Below are 20,689 nucleotides of genomic sequence, written 5' to 3'. Positions count from 1 at the left end.
TGTTATGTTGGGCAGAGAGAATATTTTTGATCATTTCATAATTGAAGTGCTTCACTTTTTCTGGTTTTGCTTTCATTTATGAGGAAATCATAGCAGAACTTGAGCAAACCCCTGACATTGTTTTGCTTAATCTCTAGTACAGAAACTCGTCCCTTGAGATAAAGGATGAAAGTAATGATGTTCCTCTTTATGGTGGTGTTTCAGTGGCAATATTGTTCTAATAACATATAATTCATCCATTATACATCACACAAATTTAAGATAACAATGCTGATAGGTTGTAGTTTGGTAATATAATCACTTTGCAGAATTACAAGGAAAAAGATTCAGAACAACTTTGTTTTCAAGGGGAAGTTACGTTTAAATATACCCACTCTCACTTTTGTTTGTAATTTTTTACAACATTGGGGGGTTAACATTGGTCAATAACACCTGTTCTTCAAGTAGCACAGGGTGTGCAACTTGAAAAACCAGCAAAAGTACCGAACAACAAGTCACGAACGTCAAAAAAGAACCCCAGGTCTGATGATGATGGTGAGTAATTGAATGTTTATTTCATTTACAGTATTCATCTCTCTCATATTGTGATTGTCTCAAAACAAAGATGCACTGAGGTAGTTACTGCAAGTGCGTTTTTTCTTAATATGCAGCTAATGCATTCATAAAATGTTAGTTTATTTCCTGAATGATTGAAAATTTTTATTAAAATGTAAAACTATGCCAGAAATATCAGTTAAAACTTTTTTTTTTTTTTTTTTTTACATTTTGTGCACTGATTTGGGGGAACATGTATGTAGTCACTGTAAACATGTAAAATGTGTTAAACAGGGTTATGTAAAGATCTGTGTCATTTTTCAAGCTAATGTCATAAATCTGAATCCAGCTAAATGTAATTTAACACAGATAAAGCTCATAATACCATCATAATCATTATCCATTGCCACAGCTCACAAAGAAAAAAAAAAAGCATACTTCATACATGGTACCTTATGGTACCTTTTCAAAATGTAATGTGTAGCATTTAGGTACAAATATGCACAATTTAGGGGTACACAAGATACAAATGTATATATTTTTGAAAGGGTGCCTCCCCAGTGACAGCTATTTGCCTTTTTTTCTGAGAGTGCATAATGAGCAGAAATGTGTAAAGTTTGTGAATGACAATTAGCCTACTGTATGTAGACTCATGAGTCTATTGTTTTATCATTATTCTACGTTTTAACACACACCATCTTCCTCTGTCAGATGACAGAGAAGACATTCACCATCTTTGCTGGTCTCATCTGTTTGCTGAATGCAGCTGAGTGGTACCCCAAAAGTCTGAAGTGTGACGTTTCTCTGGTTAGTAACGGGAGTGAGGTCACCGTCAACTGCACTGAACGAGAACTAACCGAAATTCCTTTGGGAATCCCAACGAATACCACCAACCTGACCCTAACGATCAACCACATACCCCATATTACGAATGATTCGTTTCACAAACTGCAGAACATCACTGAGATCGACCTGCGCTGCAACTGCGTACCAATCAAGGTCGGACCCAAAGACCGCGTCTGCACCCAGAGCTTGACGATTGACAATGGCACCTTCTGGAAGCTAAAGAACCTCAAGTCGCTTTATTTGGATGGCAACCAACTGTCCAGCATACCCAAGGGCCTTCCTCCCAACATAGTGCTTCTGAGTCTCGAGGTCAATAGTATTTATTCAATCCTTAAGGAGAATCTGACAGAACTGACGAATATCCAAACACTGTATCTCGGCCAGAACTGCTACTTCCGGAACCCGTGCAACACATCATATTATATCGAAAAGGATGCATTTGTGCAGCTTGACAAGATGACTTTGCTTTCTCTGAAGTCTAACAACTTGTCCTACATCCCCCACCAACTACCATCCAGCCTCAAAGAGCTGTACCTGTACAACAACAATATTCAGACAATAACAGAAATGGACTTTCACAACCTGACGGAGCTGGAGATACTGGACTTGAGTGGGAATTGTCCACGTTGTTATAATGCACCTTTCCCATGCGTTCCATGCCCAAATAATGCTCCCCTTCAGATACATCCAAACTCCTTCAAGACCCTGAAGAACCTAAAGACTCTTCGGCTTCATAGTAATTCTTTAACACACATCCCTTTGGAGTGGTTTCAAAACCTGACTCAACTTAGTCTTCTAGACCTCTCGAGCAACTTTTTGGCTAAAGAGATAACATGCACCTCCTTTCCTTCGTTGTTGCCTAATCTGGAAGAGTTGGATCTGTCTTTCAATTACGAGCTCCAGGTGTATCCTACATCCCTCAACCTTTCAAGATCATTCCATCACCTTAAATCTCTGAAGGTCCTAAGAATCAGAGGGTATGTTTTTCAAGAACTCAAGCAGGAAGACATCCAACCGTTGGCTAATTTGAACAAACTGGAGCTCATTGATCTCGGCACAAACTTCATAAAGATAGCACATCTCAGCGTCCTGAGGAACCTGAAAAGCTTCAAAATCATCAACTTGTCCGACAACAAAATCTCAATGCCTTCTCAAGGAGAAACTTTGCTTTCTAACCACAGAGAAAACCATTATAGTTCTCCAATGTCGCAAGGTGCACAGTACCACAATGGAGAAGTGAAGGATATGCACTATTTCCTTTATGACGAATATGCACGCAGCTGCAAATACAAGGACAAGGAACTCTGGATTTCAAGTCCTTTCAACAACGAATGTAGTTCCTTTGGGAAAACGTTGGATATTAGTAGGAATAACATATTTTTCCTTCATTCCAGATTTCTGGATTTTGAAGAGCTGAATTGTTTAAATCTCTCTGGGAACGCCATGAGCCAGAGTTTGAACGGTTCTGAGTTTGTCCAGTTGAAGAATTTACAATATCTAGACTTTTCAGACAATCGTTTGGATTTGATGTTCTCTTCAGCATTTCAGGAACTGAGCAGCCTGGTGGTTCTGGATATCAGCCGTAACAGCCATTACTTTGTGGCTGAGGGTTTAACTCACATGCTGAATTTTACAAAGAACCTGGGTAAGCTGAACAAATTAATCATGAACGATAATCAAATCTCGACATCTACCAACACGGAAATGGAGAGTTTTTCTCTGGAGCATTTGGAGTTTAAAGGCAACCGTCTTGATATGTTGTGGAGAGACGGAGACACAAGGTATGCCAACTACTTTAAGAAACTTTTGGCCTTGAAGTCTCTTGATATCTCTCGCAACAACCTAAACTTCATCCCACTAGACGTTTTTGAAGGTCTTCCAGACACCCTCACAGAGCTGTACATCACTGACAACCGGTTAAAGTCATTTCATTGGGAGGGCCTTGTGTACCTTAAAAACCTAAAGCTGTTAGACCTCAGTGGGAATCACCTGACAGATGTTCCTGCATGCTTGTCTAACTATACAAAATCAATCCAAACTCTGGTTCTACACAAGAACAACATTGTAAAACTGACTCCCAATTTTCTCAAGGATGCATTCAGCCTCAAGGTCCTGGATCTCAGTTACAATCGCATCCAGTTCATCGATGAGTCGAGCTTCCCGGGAAATGTTATAGACCAGTTGCAGACCCTTTACTTGAACAACAACCGGTTTGTGTGCTCCTGCAATGCCACGTGGTTTGTCCGATGGATCAACCGGACGTCTGTGAACATCCCACGCCTTGCAATGGACGTCACCTGCGCTTCACCAAGTGCCCAAAAAGGTCAAAGTGTGATTTTCCTCAACATCCAGGCCTGCCAACACAACTCCCTATCCATCATCCTCTGCATTTTACTGACATCTGTGATTCTCAGCATCCTCACGCTCACCATCTCCAGCCATCTCTTTCTTTGGGATGTTTGGTACATCTACCACTTCTGCTTGGCCAAACTCAAGGGATACCGTCGGCTTTCCTCCAACAGCACTGTCTACGATGCCTTTGTTGTCTACGATACGACTGATCCAGCTGTTCACGAGTGGGCCATGCAAGAGCTTCGCGTTCAACTGGAAGACAAGGGTGACCCGAGGATGCAACTCTGTTTGGAAGAGCGGGATTGGGTTCCTGGATGTCCCCTCATTGAAAACCTTTCCCAAAGCATACAGTTGAGTAAACGCACTGTTTTCATTCTGACTGGACGATACATCAAGAGCGGCAGCTTCAGGACAGCATTTTATTTGGCCCACCAGCGACTCATGGATGAAAGGAATGATGTTATCGTACTGATATTCTTGGAGAAAATACCTTGTCATTCCAAGTACCTCAGACTGAGAAAGAGGTTGTATAAAAAATCAGTTCTCGAGTGGCCGAGGAACCCTCAAGCGCAAAGGTACTTCTGGTTCAGTCTCAGAAGTGTTATGGCAACTGAGAGTCAGCAATACAACACACTCTTCCAGGAAACTCTGTGATTGGGACACACTCCATGGACTCGCTGACACATCTGAAGCGTTAACTTTATTTCTGCATTTGAAAGCTTCTTCCTCAAAACCACCTTTAATTTAATGTTGGTAGACTTTGTTTTATTGTCCATATAACTACAAATAAAAATAACAATGGATTTGATCGCATACACTTTCATTCCTTGGTAGTTGACATATTTGGAAAGTTGACTTGATTGAGCTTCATTTAAAACAGCATTTTGCTTATTTTATTATGTATACAGGTTTTATGAAAATAATAATAATGTTTTTACAAATACTTTATTTTATTGATCATTTTTTTATTATTATTATCATTAGTATCATTATTATAAATAAATACTCATAGCAGTGTTATTTTATTATCATTACAATACCATTATAGCTTATTAATACTTTGAATTAGCATTTATTTTTAGGTCCTGTTTTAATTTTAATTTTAAAGTTTTAATTTTGTCTGATTTGTCTTTTTTTTTTTAAAAAAAACGTTTATATAGTTTTACATTATTTGAGGTTTAGCTTGTTATTTTAGTAGTATGTAGTAGCAGTTTATGCTAATTTAAGTAATTTTATGCTTACTGTAAATCCTTACAGTCATTTCAACAATCAGGATGCTAATCATGTTTTTTTTTGTTGTTGTTGTTGTAATGTTGGTTTTAATTGTCCAGGTCAAATTATTGTAGTCTTAAATTACAAAGTTTTTTATTAATCCTGTCATCCAAACTAAAATTCCATCATTATATCTTAGAAATTGCTGTTTTTCTGGAACAAAGGATTTTCGAATCTCATGCTAAGAAATCAATGTACAGTATTTAAGTATATTTCAGTTTATTAAAAAATGAAACACTGCGAGGCATCTGCTTTTCCCCTGGTCTCCAAAGACGTGTTACCCAGGGTCCTCGTGGGACCGGTATGAAAGTGATTAAAAGAGAAAACCACAGCAGCGTGTCATTGCCTTAAATATGAGGTAACGAAACAAAAACGGTATATTCTTAGATATATATTTAATGATATACGTAGCCTTGATCTATGGGTAAAATAACAATTTCACTTCTTTATAATGTCACAAAAACAGAGAATATATGTGCATGTGTTAATGAAGGTAAAAAGAGTTATATAGTTGAATTATACAGTGCCCTAAATAATAAGAATTGAATTTTCAGTAGCACCTGAAGCCTTAAAATATAATTAATTATAAAAGTATTTTAATGCATTAATTTTGCCTTGTAATGCACCCTGTAATGCACGGAATGATCTCATGAATAATTGCAACCACAGTTTTAAAACCTTGTAATACTTATCTATTCATTGTTACACCTTAAAGTATAATGCATTGAAACATATGACCAATTTCAAATGTAACAAGGAATTTGCAAATATTATAATGCATTTTAACTTTGGTCAAAACACTTTATGACAAGATATAATTCATTACAATGTACATTATGAATGCTTTTATAATGCATTATGCATAAAGGCTTTGTGTTACTAAATTTTCATCATAATCATATATAGTGGAAATCCCCATTATACAAGTGCATTTTATATGCTATAATACTAGTGTCATTTCACAGAGAATATGCAAATAGGCAATTTGTTGTTCTGCCAAAATACATAACTTTAGAAAAATGCTGTTTATTAAATTTCAAGTTATAAAGATAAAGTGTGTAATTTCTGTGTTAGAAGTGTCAACAAACGGAACCACTAAAAATAACACTCAAACAAAATGTTTGACTTACAGTGACGCTGCACATTGCAGTGGCATATAGTGATTCTTGATATGGGAAACTGTTCTTACCACTGAAAAAAATCACTTCACCTTTAAAATATGTTTCCATATCTTGAACTACAGATAAATAATGAAGCAAGCTGAGTATATACCTGATGTTGAAAACGCTGGGATTGTGTCTTGAAATTAAATTATGATTTGGGGGTATACAGAGAAGGACTCCTCCAGTTTTGATTTCTAAAGAGGGTCCCTGTAACGTTTGTAAATGTGCATGTGATCTGTGACAGACAAGAAGGAACAATATAGGCAGAACTTCCTCACTTATTCTGGCAACTGACGAAACCACTTTCATCTTTGTGGCTGCACTGATCCACACAGCGACCAGTAAGATGTGACTAATGAAAAAAAAAACATAAAACAAACAGCATTAAACAGAAACTGAACCATTTATATTAGTGGACTGCCAGGTGGCGATCAAAAGCAGCTTTTAGAGCTGTTAGTGTTAAAATAATCTTTAACTGTTAAACCAAAACTTCCTGTTTCCTAAATGCAACTGTGTGTGCATTACCAGACGCCGCTTATTTTGGCTCTACGCATTGCATAGCTTGAACCTGGACATTACATAGACATTGCTACCATGGTAAGGAAGTGCACTTCATTCAATTAATGAGCTAACATTTATCTTTTCTATATGGTTATTCATTGTTATGTATGATACATAATTGATTTTTAAAGAGATGAGCTTTTTTCAAGTTTATGGCATTATGGCATGGTTATGAAGACAAATTCATGTCATGCACATAAAAATGCATTGCTTAAATCATTTTGGTATAGTTCACCAAAATGTTTTGTTGATTTGCAATGATAATTGCTCAATTTCGCTTTACCATCAGTGACAAAATTAGACGCCTTACTCTTAGACTTTTGTATATGCTGTATGTGGTTACAAAGACAATTGCATGTCATGCACATAATAATGCATTGTTTTAACAAGCTAAATATGTTATTGCCACAATTTGTCGTATTGCTCCATGCTGTTTAACAGTTCTGTTTCATACCACAGGTGATAAAATTAGACACCTTGCTCTTAGACTTTTATATATGCTGTTCATGGTTACGAAGACCTAATGCATGTCATGCACATACAAATGCATTGCTTTAATCATTTTGGTATAGTTCACCAAAATGTTTTGTGAATTTGCTGTAATAATAGCATGATAAAATTATAAATATATATAATTTGTATATGCTGTTCATGGTTACAAAGACAATTGCATGTCATGCACATAAAAATCTGTTGTTTTAACAAGCTAAAAATGTTTTTGCCACAATTTGTCCTATTGCACCATGCTGTTTAACAGTTCTGTTTCATACCACAGGTGATAAAATTAGAAGCCTTGCTCTTAGATTTTGTATGCTGTTCATGGTTACAAAGACAATTGCATGTCATGCACATAAAAATGCATTTTAATAATTTAATAAGCTAAAAATGTTTTTGTCACAATTTTTCATATTGCTCCATGCCGTTTAACAGCTCTGTGTTTCATATCCCACAGGTGATAAAATTAGACATCTGGCTCATTATGACACTGAAGATCACACTAGCCCTTTGTCAAAAGGACACGACGAATCTGAAGACTCAACCCTGCGATATACATGAAAATGTAACCACAATGACAGTTGTGGTCGACTGCCATGGACGTGGACTCAAAAAGGTTCCAGCATTCTTACCGAACACAACCTACCTTGATCTATCTGAGAACAAGATCAAGAACTTAACAGCAGCAGATTTTCAAGACCTGGTGAATCTGACCAATCTAAATCTAAACTGGCTCAATAAGAATAGGGAGGTTCTGTTTGTCGGCAGGGTGTTTTCGAATTTGACCAAGCTACGTACACTGGAGCTCAACGGGATCGGTCTAAAGGACGTACCAAAAGATATTCCAAAGGATCTGCGAGAACTAAAGCTGATTGAGAACAAGATCACCCGGTTAAACTCAACATCCTTCAGGCATGTGCAAAATCTGTCACTCATCTACCTTTCGAGAAACTGCTACTACTGGAATCCTTGCTCAAGATATTATCATATAGAAGACGGAAGTTTTTCTGTCCTGACCAGGTTGAAACATCTTACTTTGTCTTACAACAACTTAACTCAAGTCCCCAAAGGATTACCTGTTTCATTGATGACATTTGAGCTTGCTTCAAACAGAATATCGTACGTCGGAGAGCATGATTTCCGAGGACTCGACAATCTGATAAGTCTAAAAATCCAAGGGAACTGCCCACGATGTCACAATGCTCCATATCCATGCATCCCGTGTAAAAATGTTTCCATTGAAATTCATCCACGAGCCTTTGCCGGCCTCCCAAAGCTGCGGATTCTGCACCTCGCTGGGAATTCGATCGAGAAAATCGATCCTACTTGGTTTGCAAATATCTCAAAGCTCGAGGAACTCTACCTGTCGTTTAATTTCTTGTTCAAAGCTGTTCAAGATAATGTTTTCTTGAATAATCTGCCACTGCTGACAAAACTCGACCTCTCGTTTAACTACGCTCTCAAGGCTTACCCCAACACAGTTACACTATCGCCCAGCTTTGCAAACTTAACCTCGCTGAGGACGCTGCACCTTCGAGGCTTGGTTTTTAAAGAAATCCAAATCGAGACCTTCGGCTCTCTGTTTGGTTTACAAAATCTGTCGGTGTTGGATGTAGGAATAAACTTTATTGTCCGTGCACAAGCAAGCATATTTGAAAAATTTCAACATGTGAAACTAATCTATCTTTCAGAAAACAGACTTTACCCAGTGACCGTAAATGGAGAGTTGCATAAAGATGCAGGCGTTGGTTTAAAATCTTCATCCATGATGCCTTCCATGTCAGAACCTTATCCTAAAGGAAATTTGTTTGACGATCCAAAAAATCTTGTAAAACCAGAGTGCTATGCCACCGGTCGTGTGTTGGATCTCAGCAAAAACAACCTGTTCTTAATTTCCCCTGAACAGTTTCAGTTTTACGGGAACATATCTTGCCTCAATCTCTCAAGAAATGGCTTCGCCACGGCTCCCAATGGATCTGAATTCACAACGCTCCCAGACCTCAAATATCTGGACTTGTCCTTCAACAAAATTGACCTGGCATACGATTATGCTTTCCGAGAGTTACAGAGTCTTGAGGTGCTAGATCTTAGTTACAACCCCCATTACTTCACCGTGCAAGGTGTGACGCACAATTTGAACTTTCTCAAATATTTGCCCTCTTTGAAAGTGTTAAATATGAGCTCCAATAGCATCTATACATTAACCACCAAAACCATGTCAAGCAAGTCTCTTCAAGAGCTGCAATTCCAGCACAATAGCCTCGGCAAGATGTGGAGGTTGAAAGACAGAACTTACGATAGGCTGTTCAAAGACTTGACCAATCTGACCTATCTTGACATATCCTATAACTATATTGAGAAGATCCCTTTTAGGATTTATAAAAATCTTCCCAGAACCATTCAAAGGTTGCAATTAAGCCACAATCACCTGACGAACGTTAGCTGGGAAATGTTGAGACAATTCCCTAATCTCCGAGAGCTCATTTTAAGTAACAACAACATCGATAAAATATCTAGTAACTTGTCAAATGATGTTCCTTCTTTGGAGTTCCTTGATCTGCAGCGCAACCGAATATACCAGCTTTCCAGTGGATTCCTCCAGGGAGCGGTAAACCTAGAGAGGCTTGATCTCAGCCACAACTACCTCATAACAATCAACCAGTCCACATTTCCATCTGAAGCCGAGATTTATCTAAAGACGCTGTCGCTCTATGGCAACCCTTTCCACTGCACATGCAACCTGCTTGAATTCATTCTGTGGATTTACAAGACTAAAGTGAAGCTCCCCAGATTGGTGACTGCAGTGACGTGTGCCATGCCTGAAGAGAGGAAAGGTAAAGCAGTGATAGGTTTCAAAATTACAGAATGCATTGATGACCAGCTGGCATTTCTGGCGTACTTCTTCTCCACTTTTTGCATTATTTGCACTACTTTTGTGGCCGTCGCAATGCACCTGTTCTACTGGGACGTTTCCTACTTATTCTACTATTTGAAAGCCAGATTTACTGGGTATCAGCAACTGAGCTCTGACAGCTGCATCTACGATGCTTTCATCACCTACGACACCAAGGACACACAGGTTGAGTCACCTTATTTTGCATTTACACAATGCAGATAGTTTCAGAACAAAATAATACACAGGAAAACAACAGAATCAATGATGCAAATTTCATTAAATATGAGACACATTTTAATTTTGATGTAAACCCAACTAACATGAACTGTTCTCGGAACTTTTCAAAAGTTGCTAATTTAATACTGTTTGCAAAACCAAGAAAAAATGTTTTTAATACATTTAAAATCTGGACATAATATTTTTCATAACTTAATGATAATGTTATTGAAACATTCCTAGAACATTTTTAAATGTTCTTATCTGGTCTTTATTAATGTTCTCAAATTATTCATGCATCTTTCATGGAATGTTTTAGTTGGCTGTTCGTCTAAGGTTTTTATTTTATTTTTAATTTTTTTAACTTTACTATTTACTACTTTTCGAAGTAGTGTTCCAATGTTTTTTAAAAATTATAAAGTGGAACATTCCCTTAATGTTTTTGCTAACCTTTGCATAAACAAGAAAAAAATTTTTTTTTCAATAATTCAAAAATGTCTGAGAACATTCAGAAATAACGTTCTTATAATGTAATGGAAATAAAATGTTTTTAGAACATATTTTGTTAGCTGCATGGGTGTCATTATTCAGCTCAGTTCAATAACTAAGTTCATCAATCATAAAACGAGTTCAGTCCAGAACTCAGCAGCTCTACAGAAGACAACAGTGTCGTTATTCAGCTAGATTCAGTTCAGTGTTGATTCAGTTCAGTTCAATGAGTGTCGATGTTGCAGGTGTCCGACTGGGTGCTCAATCACCTGCGAGTGCAGCTGGAGGAACAAGGCGAGCGATTCCTGCCCATTTGCCTGGAGGAACGGGACTGGATTCCCGGTTCTCCCATTCTGGACAGTCTGACGCAGAGCATCCAGCACAGCCGCAAAACCGTCTTCATCCTGACCGAGCGCTACGTGAACAGCGGCTCCTTCAAGCTGGCCATCTTCCTGGCGCACCAGAGGCTTCTGGAGGATAACGAGGACGTGATCGTGCTGCTGCTGCTGGAGCCCGTGTTGCAGAACTCGCACTTTCTGCGGCTGCGCAGACGGCTCTGCGGGCGCAGCATTCTGGAGTGGCCGCATTCGCCCTCCGCCGAGGCCTGGTTCTGGCAGTCGCTGCGCAACGCCATACGAGTGGACAACCAGGCCATTTACAGCGACCTCTACAGCAGATATTTCACCACTATGTAGGAGGAATGATGCATAAACTGGTTTGAGCTATAGAAACAAAATTAATACCATGTTAGTTACAGAAACAGAGCCCTGTGGCAATTTGTGAATTGCATAGATTCAATTCACATAGTAGAAAGCATGAATCTCGATGAAATATTTTATTATTCTAGATTTTTGTAGGCGATAAAGTGAAAACAAAGAACAAAAGTAAACAAACTTGCACCAGAAAATAAATTTTTTTTCTGCACATTTAATCTAAAATAATAGGGTAGAATGGGGCTAAAGGCGCCCCAAGGTAAAAGGTGCCTTTGATATTATTTTCCTCTAAACCACTAGATGGCAGAAAAACTTGGCGTAGCTCCTTCCAAAACATCCGCTTTTCAAGATGCACGTGCAAATTTGTCTGATCCTTGACGCGATCGTGCTCAGCAGCGCAAAGTTGATTCTGTGCGTACTTGATCTAATATTTGATGTTTTTTAAAATGTTGTAAATTTAAGTAGCAAATGAGAATCGCTAAAACTATTGAATATATTATTAAGACAAAGGTCTTCTTTACGATTTTCAGTTTTGTTTAATTAAAGCAACAGTTTTTAAATAACAAAAGAATATGTAAAAGTATGGTATTTGGGGTAATAGGCGCCCCTTCTGTTCTCAAAGTAATTAACATGATCATTAATAGATCGCTGACTTTTCCATTTGTTGACATGACATGGTTGGATTCAGGTGGTAAATATCATATATATTATGTATGTGTCCATATTAGAGATAATCACCATGTTTAGAATGAAACCATCATATTTAAAAACATGATATTAATCATATAATAAAATATCATTTGTTGTTACTACTGTAAATATATATTAAATTATTATTGAATCTCCTTCAATGCTTTCAGAATCATTACTTTTTAAAATGATTTTGTTTCTGTATTTTAAAATGTGTTATATTAACATATTTTAAAGACAGTATATTTATTGAACAATAATTAGTTTATATTTATCAAAATAAGCAGAAAATAGTACAAACTTTGCTAAAGTGATTATTTGAACAAGTATTAACTTAGACATTATTAAACAAAACATTATTTTAGCTGAAGTATTTGTATCGATACCGTGTGCCCTGTGTGTGGGGTAATAGGCCCCTCTTGCCACCGCATACATTTATAAGATTTTTAAACAAAATAAACGACTTGTGTGGTTTATTTTCACACAAAATCTGTTGCTCCATTAATGTTCAGTACAAAGGTATATATTTTTTCTGCAGTCATATACACTTTGGGCGCAGTGAAAAGCACATTTTTTTTTTTTTTTTAGGGTGTGCCTTTAGCCTCATTGTACACTACTAATAATTAGTTTTTATAGCGCCTTTCCAAAATCCATGGTTGCTTAAGTTATGAAAAATAAATAAATAAAAATAGACAAAATAACAAACATCCATAACAGTACAATGCACAGAGAAAAATGTTTTAAGAGATTTTTGAAAGAAAATCTAACTTGTAAAATGTTAATGCAATCAGTTGAAACAAAGGTATTTAACATTCAAACCAAACTTTTTCTTTTGCACACAAACACATAGGAAGATATGAAGGAATATTAACAAGGAGCATCTATTTTCCTAATTTACTTGTTAGTCTCTTTTTTTTTTTTTTTTGTAAAATTTTAATTTCAAATGGAAAGGAGCTGGACTCGCATGATCAATCTTTCAGTTGGTCATTCATTTTAATTATTATTATTATTATTATTATTATTATTATTATTTTATTTTTGTACTTATGTGTGTATATATATGTGTGTGTGTGTGTGTGTGTGTGTGTATATATATTAGTTTTGTTGTTGTTGTTTTTGGGTAATCTAAAACACAAACTCACTTGTAAAATCTTGTGAAATCAAACCATTAAAACAAAAGTCCATTACAAATGTCATTATTTCCCTTTGCACAAACAAGCAAGAGCAACAAACAGCACCCATTTTCATATATTTCATCATAAAATTATGAGAAAGCACAGGAAATTTTCATGTTAGTTATTTTTTTATTGTAAAATTGAATTTCAGGTGGAAAGGGGCTGCACTATCATGACTACAAGATTAATCCTTTACTCTCACTAATTCATTAGTTTGTTGTATTTTTGACTTTCTGACAAGGAGCATCTGTTTCACTTTTATTTAAAATAAATAAATAAATAAATAAAATTAAAAAGCTGGATATTTCCAGTCATTTTTTATAGCAAAATGTATGCATTTGAAATTGAAAGTGAAAAGGAGCAGCACAATATGAATCCTTGACTCAGTCACTAATATTTTATAGCCTACTTGTTTTCATTATTTAAAGGTAGAATATCACTTATAAAATCTTGAAAAATGTAAATTCAAACTATTAAAACAAACAATTAAAAAATCCAATTCAAACTTCGTTGTTTCTCTTTGCAAACACACACTCAATAAAAGAGATGCAAAGAAACATTTAACAAGGAGCATCTGTTTCCTATTTTCATCAGAACATGATGAAAAAGCACAGCAAATTTTGCAAGGAACTGCTCGAATGTCTCTAAATAGTCTGCTAGCAGCTAACAGGAACTGATCACACACACTTCCTGTTACAGTCTAGATCGGCTTTCCTTCCCTGCCAGCTAAAATACGGTTTCTTTTATACAGTACAAGTCTGGTGTATGGGCCTACTTAACACAAAACAATACGCTTCATTAATTAATTCATTCATTCATTCATTTATTTAGAGCCATAAGAGTGTTTAGCCTTATTAGCCTGACAAAAGGCAGGAGTTTTGCAGTATTTCCACAAAATAATCAATTTACAGCTCAATTTTTGCTGCATCTGGTCTTGTTGAACTGACTTTACTGGGTAAATATCCAAAAAAGAAAAAAAAAGAAAGATAATATATTTGTTTGTAATCTTGTGAGCTTTTAGTTTCTTGCGTTTCCCCATGTCAAAATATTTATTATAGTAGAAGTATGCCATAAATGTTTGTACTTGAATTTTGTCCAATAGAAAAATAAAAACTTTTCCGTTAAAAAAGAACAATTCTGATTATATATTTATTTAAAGATTGTGTAGTTGTATTGTGATTGTCCACCAGATGTCGCTGTCGCACAACAGCAGCGTTGCTCTCGGAGGGCGTTCACTTCAGGTCCTCGTGCGTTTTCTCACTGCCTAAATTCTCAAATACATGCATGTTTCCAATGTTTCTCAACTAAAAGCTTTATTCTTGTTATGTAGTTGGTGGGTTTATAATATTTCTAGGGAATCGGCGAAGTTAGGATGCGTCTAACGGTCTGGTGACGTCAGTCACGTGATTTGCATATCTCTGCTTATAAATCCAGTGATTCTGCGCTTTTCTTCACACTGCTGCATCCGCTGGAGAATAAACCACTTCAACTACAACAAACTCTGGTGAGTACGACAATCGCTTTTCCCTTTTAGAATGCACGAATATATCGTTACTTATCTTTTAGGTTATAGTCTATAATGTCAATCCGAATGCATTTTTATAATCTTGTTTCGCTCTTATGCATAATTGGCGAAATGCACCACAGTATAAATGCATCCGTTTTACAATCACGACTAGAAAATGTGACACAATTTAAATATCTTGTATGTAAAATGTGATTCTTAGGATGTATCTGTCAGAGACAATAGATGAGGTTTCTTTGTAGTTTCTTTGTTCAGGAATGATGAGCTTGATTAGTTTTTATTCAATGCGCCAAAATGGGAAATATTGCATAAATGCGAGTTGCAAATATGCTCAGATCGTTGCAAAAGCTAAAATGATTTTTTACAGAGAGAAATGTTGATATGAAGTGAAATGTGCGCGAGAATGAGCAGGAAAGGGCGGTGGTTACATACCAAATACTCAAGACTGTGATGCAACACCAGCGTTTCCTTTGACCAGCTATTACAATATCGCATTAAAGCAAGACTTTAGCTTTTGTTCTTTTTGTTGCATTTTTTAATTATCTTTGAAATGCACATTTAAGTGCATTTTGTTACATTAGGACACCAAATACTTCAGATCAGGGAAACAAAGGATTGGAAAAGCCCACATTGGCTGTGCACTAATATGAATATTAATGTTGAATGCCTCTGTATTAGTCATAAGGCCTTGTGTCTGTGTGCATTTGTCTCTTTGTGTGTGTGTCATCCTTAACAGCAAGCCATTTCCTGTCATTTGATTTCAGACCCACTGCAAACATGTCTGACAAGCCAAATCTCGAGGAGGTGACCAGCTTCGACAAAACCAAGCTGAAGAAAACAGAAACTCAGGAGAAAAATCCTTTGCCGTCTAAAGAAAGTACGATTTCTCACACATTTTCTGAGGCATGCACATAAAACGGTGAAACCCGAGGCTTAACAAATAACACTCTGCTCTTGTCTTTCAGCCATCGAACAGGAGAAACAGGCGGGTTCGTCATGAAACTCGCTCGGCACACTTCTATGCACTGTACATTCCACATTGCCTTCTTTTTCACGTCTTCTCGCTGTTTAACTTTTAACGGAAAAATATGACCTAAGTCGCATTGTGATTGGACAACCAAAAAAATGCAGACGTCTGTACAAGCCCTATGTTTCTGTGCCCACGTACTCCTCTTTTTGTAAAGCGCACCACTGATTATTCTCATGAAGTTTGTTGATATGGATGAGGAGGCGGCGGAGCCTGGCGTGAAGCTTCACTGCTTTGAGAAGTGGCGAGGGGGTGGGGCTAGGAGTTTGAGTGACACGTAACAGAGACTCACTCTTGTAACATCTCTTGTGACCTTGGTTGACTTGCTCAAATGCTTTAAAGTCATGCAGTGTTTTTTTTGTATGTTGACGTCTTGGAATGCACAATTTTTTGTTTTGTAATGCAAATAAAAATCTGTAATATTCAGATGGACATCTTTTTAAATGTTTGTTCTGTGCTTTTCGCTTTCAGCCGTGTCGGCTTGTTGAAGGAATTCAACTAATTTGATAAATTTGTTTGTAATTGTTAGATGAGGATACAGAGAAATAAATAGGTATTTTTTGCAATTAAAAAATAAAAATGTCTAGTCTGTTATAGATTTTAGTTTTGAGCATGACCAGAAAAATGTACATTAACTAAAAATATTTTACTTTTTTATAAATTATTTTGTGCTTTTAAATTACAAAAAAGTACAATTAAGTTTTATATCTAAAAAAAAAGTACATAACTTTTAACTTTAGATAGCAAAACTGACTCAATTATTCAAACCTAAATGTAAAATTTATTTTAGACCTTTCATATACCGAAAAAAAAAAAAAAACTTTCTTGCCAATTATAATATTTTAGAGCTGAGCATGACCAGAGAAATGTGCATCAACTAAGAATATCTGCCCTTTTTTATTAGTTATTGTGATTTCTAGATCTGGAAATGACTAAAGTACAATTTTCAGGTTTTCCATTGCCGTGGGAAGAATATCTACAGGAAAAATTACACCACTTTTATCTTTAGATTACAAAACTAAATTATACAGACCTACGTGTGAAATTAATTTTAGCTACTCAAAGATCATTTTTAGCCAATTCTACATTTTAGAGCTGAGCATGACCAGAAAAGAGTAGTTGCATTTTTAAATTAATAATTTTGTGTTTTCGAGGCCTGGAAATTACAAATGTACAATTTTAAGGCTTTACATCTACAAAAAAAAAAAAAATACAAATATGCCCCTTTATGTGTGTACTGTAAGTATGAGTGTATTTATTTCCATTTTTGTGGGAACTTCAGAAGTTCATCTACACAAAGTACAGCATTTGTAACTTTAGATAGCAAAACAAACTGAGTTAAGTCATTAAATAATTAACAAGGACAATCTCAAACTCTTCCTGCAGCTCAGTCTTATCAGTTCTAATCAAATCTTCGTAGGATCTCTTGTCTGTTAAGTGAATGTTGGCCACTATTGACCCACATTGGCATGTTGTGACTTCATCTGACCCATAAAAGAGCCCCGGAGCGAATCTGTTTGAGCACATGCCAGGACTCGGTCAATAGTCGTCAAGGACAGACGCAATATCTGCTGAACTCTGGAACTGCTGATAATGGCCAGATCAGTATACGCTTCCCTGAACACAAACGCTTTCCTTGTGTTTGGAGAGGTTTTCTGAAGATCATTGCACATCATAAAAGATTGAGTGCAAAAACACTTCAACCACTGTACAATATGAACTATAATCTCTTGTATGTATTTACTAACTATTGATGTATCGATGCCTTGAAGATGTATTCATGAGTGACGAGTGTAACTCGTTACCTACCTACTAGAACTTAATAATTAGGTTCAACTCTTGAGGTTTAAATATTTAACAATTCTGATTTATATTTTGTTGGAGTGAATTTCACAAAACTGACAAGAACAGGAACAAGAAAGAAAGAATTCTGACTTAGCTGTAAAAATAAAAATAAAATAATAAAAACATTAAAGTTTGCATTGTGGCAATCAAGCACATTGTTTCTAAGATGTTTGTAGGTGTTGCTAGGGTTTTCTGGGTGGTTGCTAGGGTGTTGCTATATGGTTGCTGAGTTATATTTAGGTGGTTTCTAGGATGTTTGTAGGCATTTCTAGGGTTTTTCTAGGTGGTTGCTAAGGTGTTCTGTGTGGTCCCTCCTTCAACATCACTCCATGGGATATTTTTAGATGTTTTTTTTTTTTGTCAGTCAGCTAAAAATCAAATAATAATAATAATTTAAAGAACATTACAAATGTAACTGTTTTTCTTATGACTGTTAACCACATTTTATACCAAAAACAAGAATTTATTTCTAATGAATAATACATAATTGAAAGTCACATGACATTAGTTAGATTAGTTTGCACTGATGTGCAATTACATATTTACTTTAAAATATATTGTATTACAGTGAGTCTAATAAGAATCACAATTGAGAATTATAAATTGCATTAATTGCGTTATAATAATGGGGATTTGATGTTGATGTTTGATGTTTTAGTTATTTTGTCTCAATTGTATAAATGTTATAATGCATTGAAATTCCAACAGTCCTCAAAATAGTTATTCTTCCCCTTTTGTAAAATGTACTTTTAAGTCTATTTATCCATATTTTATCCATATCCATATTCATTTCTATTTTTCTTTTGATTTGGTATGAAATGTGAATTTTGACGTTTTTAAGAGAGATTCAGTCTTTTTGTGATACACAGATTTAATCGTTTTTTAAATGAGTTTACATTTTATCAAACCTTTGCTTTGTATCTTTAAGCTTGTAGTCGAACTACAATTCAAATTGAGCATAAAGTTGGAAGCAAACGGTAAATATTCCTGCAAGTCTGTTCAAGCAGCATTAGCATCATTAAGCCCTCATTTAAAGTGGATAAGCACTAATCTGGAGCTGTTAATGGTGTTTTAATCTGCCAGATCCAGAATTACCACATCTAATGTTCCTTCAGTTTGCCTTTGGACACTTTTACCTCCATCAGCAACACAAAAGAGCTGAACTATATCTAGCTAAGGCCTCTTGAATTTTTTCTATGTTACTATGGCATGAAAAATAGTGATATGATAGAAATACATAAACATCTTGTTGGACTCACCATCTAGGGGACTTTTCACATAGCTCTAAATGTTTATGGTTTATTTTTAGCTTGTGTTTATGATAACAGACACTGATTATAACTCTTGTACTTGCCCTTTTCCAAGCTTTTATGATATCAACAATTAGGACTGTATGTGCTTCATAATACATAAACAAATTCCTCTTCCTCTTTTATTTCTCTTCTTTCTTTTTCTTTATCTCACTTTATAGGATTCTGTAGCCAAATTGTTATTGATAATGTCGAGGCGCTACCATTAAGTTGTTTAGTGATGGTTTGCTTCTGTTTGTGTGTTTTCACTTTTGTTTGCAACTTCCTGAAGCAAGATCCACCACTGGTCAACATTAAAATACTGGTTAGCTGGTCACTGTTAATTTTTAACGCTAATTCGCTGAGCAAACATTAGACACACCTGACTGGGAGAAACACAGGGTCTGAAGCATTACAAATTATGGTTATGCTGTGCCTTTTCTGTCAGCAGTTTCATTGTGATGAGGCTATCAGACATCTGCAGCTTTTTGACAGCATTGAAAGTATTTTTAGATGGCATATAGGGAACTATAGAAGCTCGTCTCTGCCACTGAATAAAAAATAAAAAGGTATTTTGACTTTTATCTCACAATTCTGACTTTTTTCTGAGTCAGAATTGTGAAATATAAACTTGCAAATAAAAATTCTGAATTGCGGTGAAAAGACAGAATTACGAGATATAAACTCACAGTGGCGAGAAAAGAAGTCAGAATTGTGAAAAAAAAAGAATTGAAATATAAATTTGCAATTGTGAGAAAAAGTCAGAATTGCGTGATATATAAATTAATTTGCGAGAAAGTCAGAATTGCGACTTTATATCCCGCAATTCTGACTTTATAACTTGCAATTGCAAGTTTGTATCATGCAATTCTGATAAAAAGTCAGAATTGTGAGGAAAAAAGTCTGAAAACCAGTCAGTGTCTGGTGTGACCACCATTTGCCTCACGCAGTGCAACACACACACTTCGCATAGAGTTGATCAGGTTGTTGATTGTGGCCTGTGGAGTGCTGGTCCACTCCTCTTCAATGGCTGTGCGAAGTTGCTGGATATTGGCAGGAACTGGAACACGCTGTTGTATACGCCGATCCAGAGCATCTCAAACATGCTCAATGGGTGACATGTCCGGTGAGTATGCTGGCCATGCAAGAACTGGGATGTTTTCAGCTTCCAGGATCCTTGCAGATCCTTGCAACATGGGGCCGTGTGCATTATCATGCTGCAACATGAGGTGATGGTTGTGGATGAATGGCACAACAATGGGGCTCAGGATCTCGTCACGGTATCTCTGTGCATTCAAAATGCCATCAATAAAATGCACCTGTGTTCGTTGTCCATAACATATGCCTGCCCATACCATAACCCCACCGCCACCATGGGCCACTCCATCCACAACGTTGACATCAGCAAACCGCTCACCCACACGACGCCATACACGCTGTCTGCCATCTGCCCTGTACAGTGAAAACCGGGATTCATCCGTGAAGAGAACACCTCTCCAAAGTGCCAGACGCCATCGAATGTGAGCATTTGCCCACTCAAGTCGGTTACGACGACGAACTGCAGTCAGGTCGAGACCCCGATGAGGACGACGAGCATGCAG

General features: G+C 36.5%; 3 protein-coding genes across 3 annotated transcripts; all 3 read left to right on the top strand.

Annotated features, from left to right (window-relative positions):
• The first annotated feature begins 227 nt into the window (after positions 1 to 227).
• tlr7 (toll-like receptor 7) lies at positions 228 to 4,530 on the top strand. The gene is made up of 2 exons (XM_058786815.1): positions 228 to 534; positions 1,246 to 4,530. Exons 1-2 carry the CDS (start codon positions 526 to 528, stop codon positions 4,384 to 4,386), a joined length of 3,150 nt encoding a protein of 1,049 aa, XP_058642798.1. The 5' UTR covers positions 228 to 525; the 3' UTR covers positions 4,387 to 4,530.
• A 1,935-nt stretch (positions 4,531 to 6,465) lies between these two features.
• Positions 6,466 to 13,202, top strand: LOC131546817 (toll-like receptor 8). Its single transcript, XM_058786816.1, has 3 exons — positions 6,466 to 6,764; positions 7,681 to 10,302; positions 11,070 to 13,202. Exons 1-3 carry the CDS (start codon positions 6,762 to 6,764, stop codon positions 11,517 to 11,519), a joined length of 3,075 nt encoding a protein of 1,024 aa, XP_058642799.1. The 5' UTR covers positions 6,466 to 6,761; the 3' UTR covers positions 11,520 to 13,202.
• A 1,542-nt stretch (positions 13,203 to 14,744) lies between these two features.
• tmsb4x (thymosin beta 4 X-linked) lies at positions 14,745 to 16,380 on the top strand. Its single transcript, XM_058786824.1, has 3 exons — positions 14,745 to 14,906; positions 15,692 to 15,804; positions 15,893 to 16,380. The coding sequence occupies exons 2-3, from the start codon at positions 15,705 to 15,707 to the stop codon at positions 15,925 to 15,927; spliced, it is 135 nt and encodes a 44-aa protein (XP_058642807.1). The 5' UTR covers positions 14,745 to 14,906; positions 15,692 to 15,704; the 3' UTR covers positions 15,928 to 16,380.
• The last annotated feature ends 4,309 nt before the right edge of the window (positions 16,381 to 20,689 follow it).

The sequence above is a fragment of the Onychostoma macrolepis genome, chromosome 09 (assembly GCF_012432095.1).
Source record: "Onychostoma macrolepis isolate SWU-2019 chromosome 09, ASM1243209v1, whole genome shotgun sequence".
Taxonomy (NCBI): Eukaryota; Metazoa; Chordata; class Actinopteri; order Cypriniformes; family Cyprinidae; genus Onychostoma; species Onychostoma macrolepis.
This window is presented reverse-complemented; position numbering and strand designations above follow the sequence as displayed.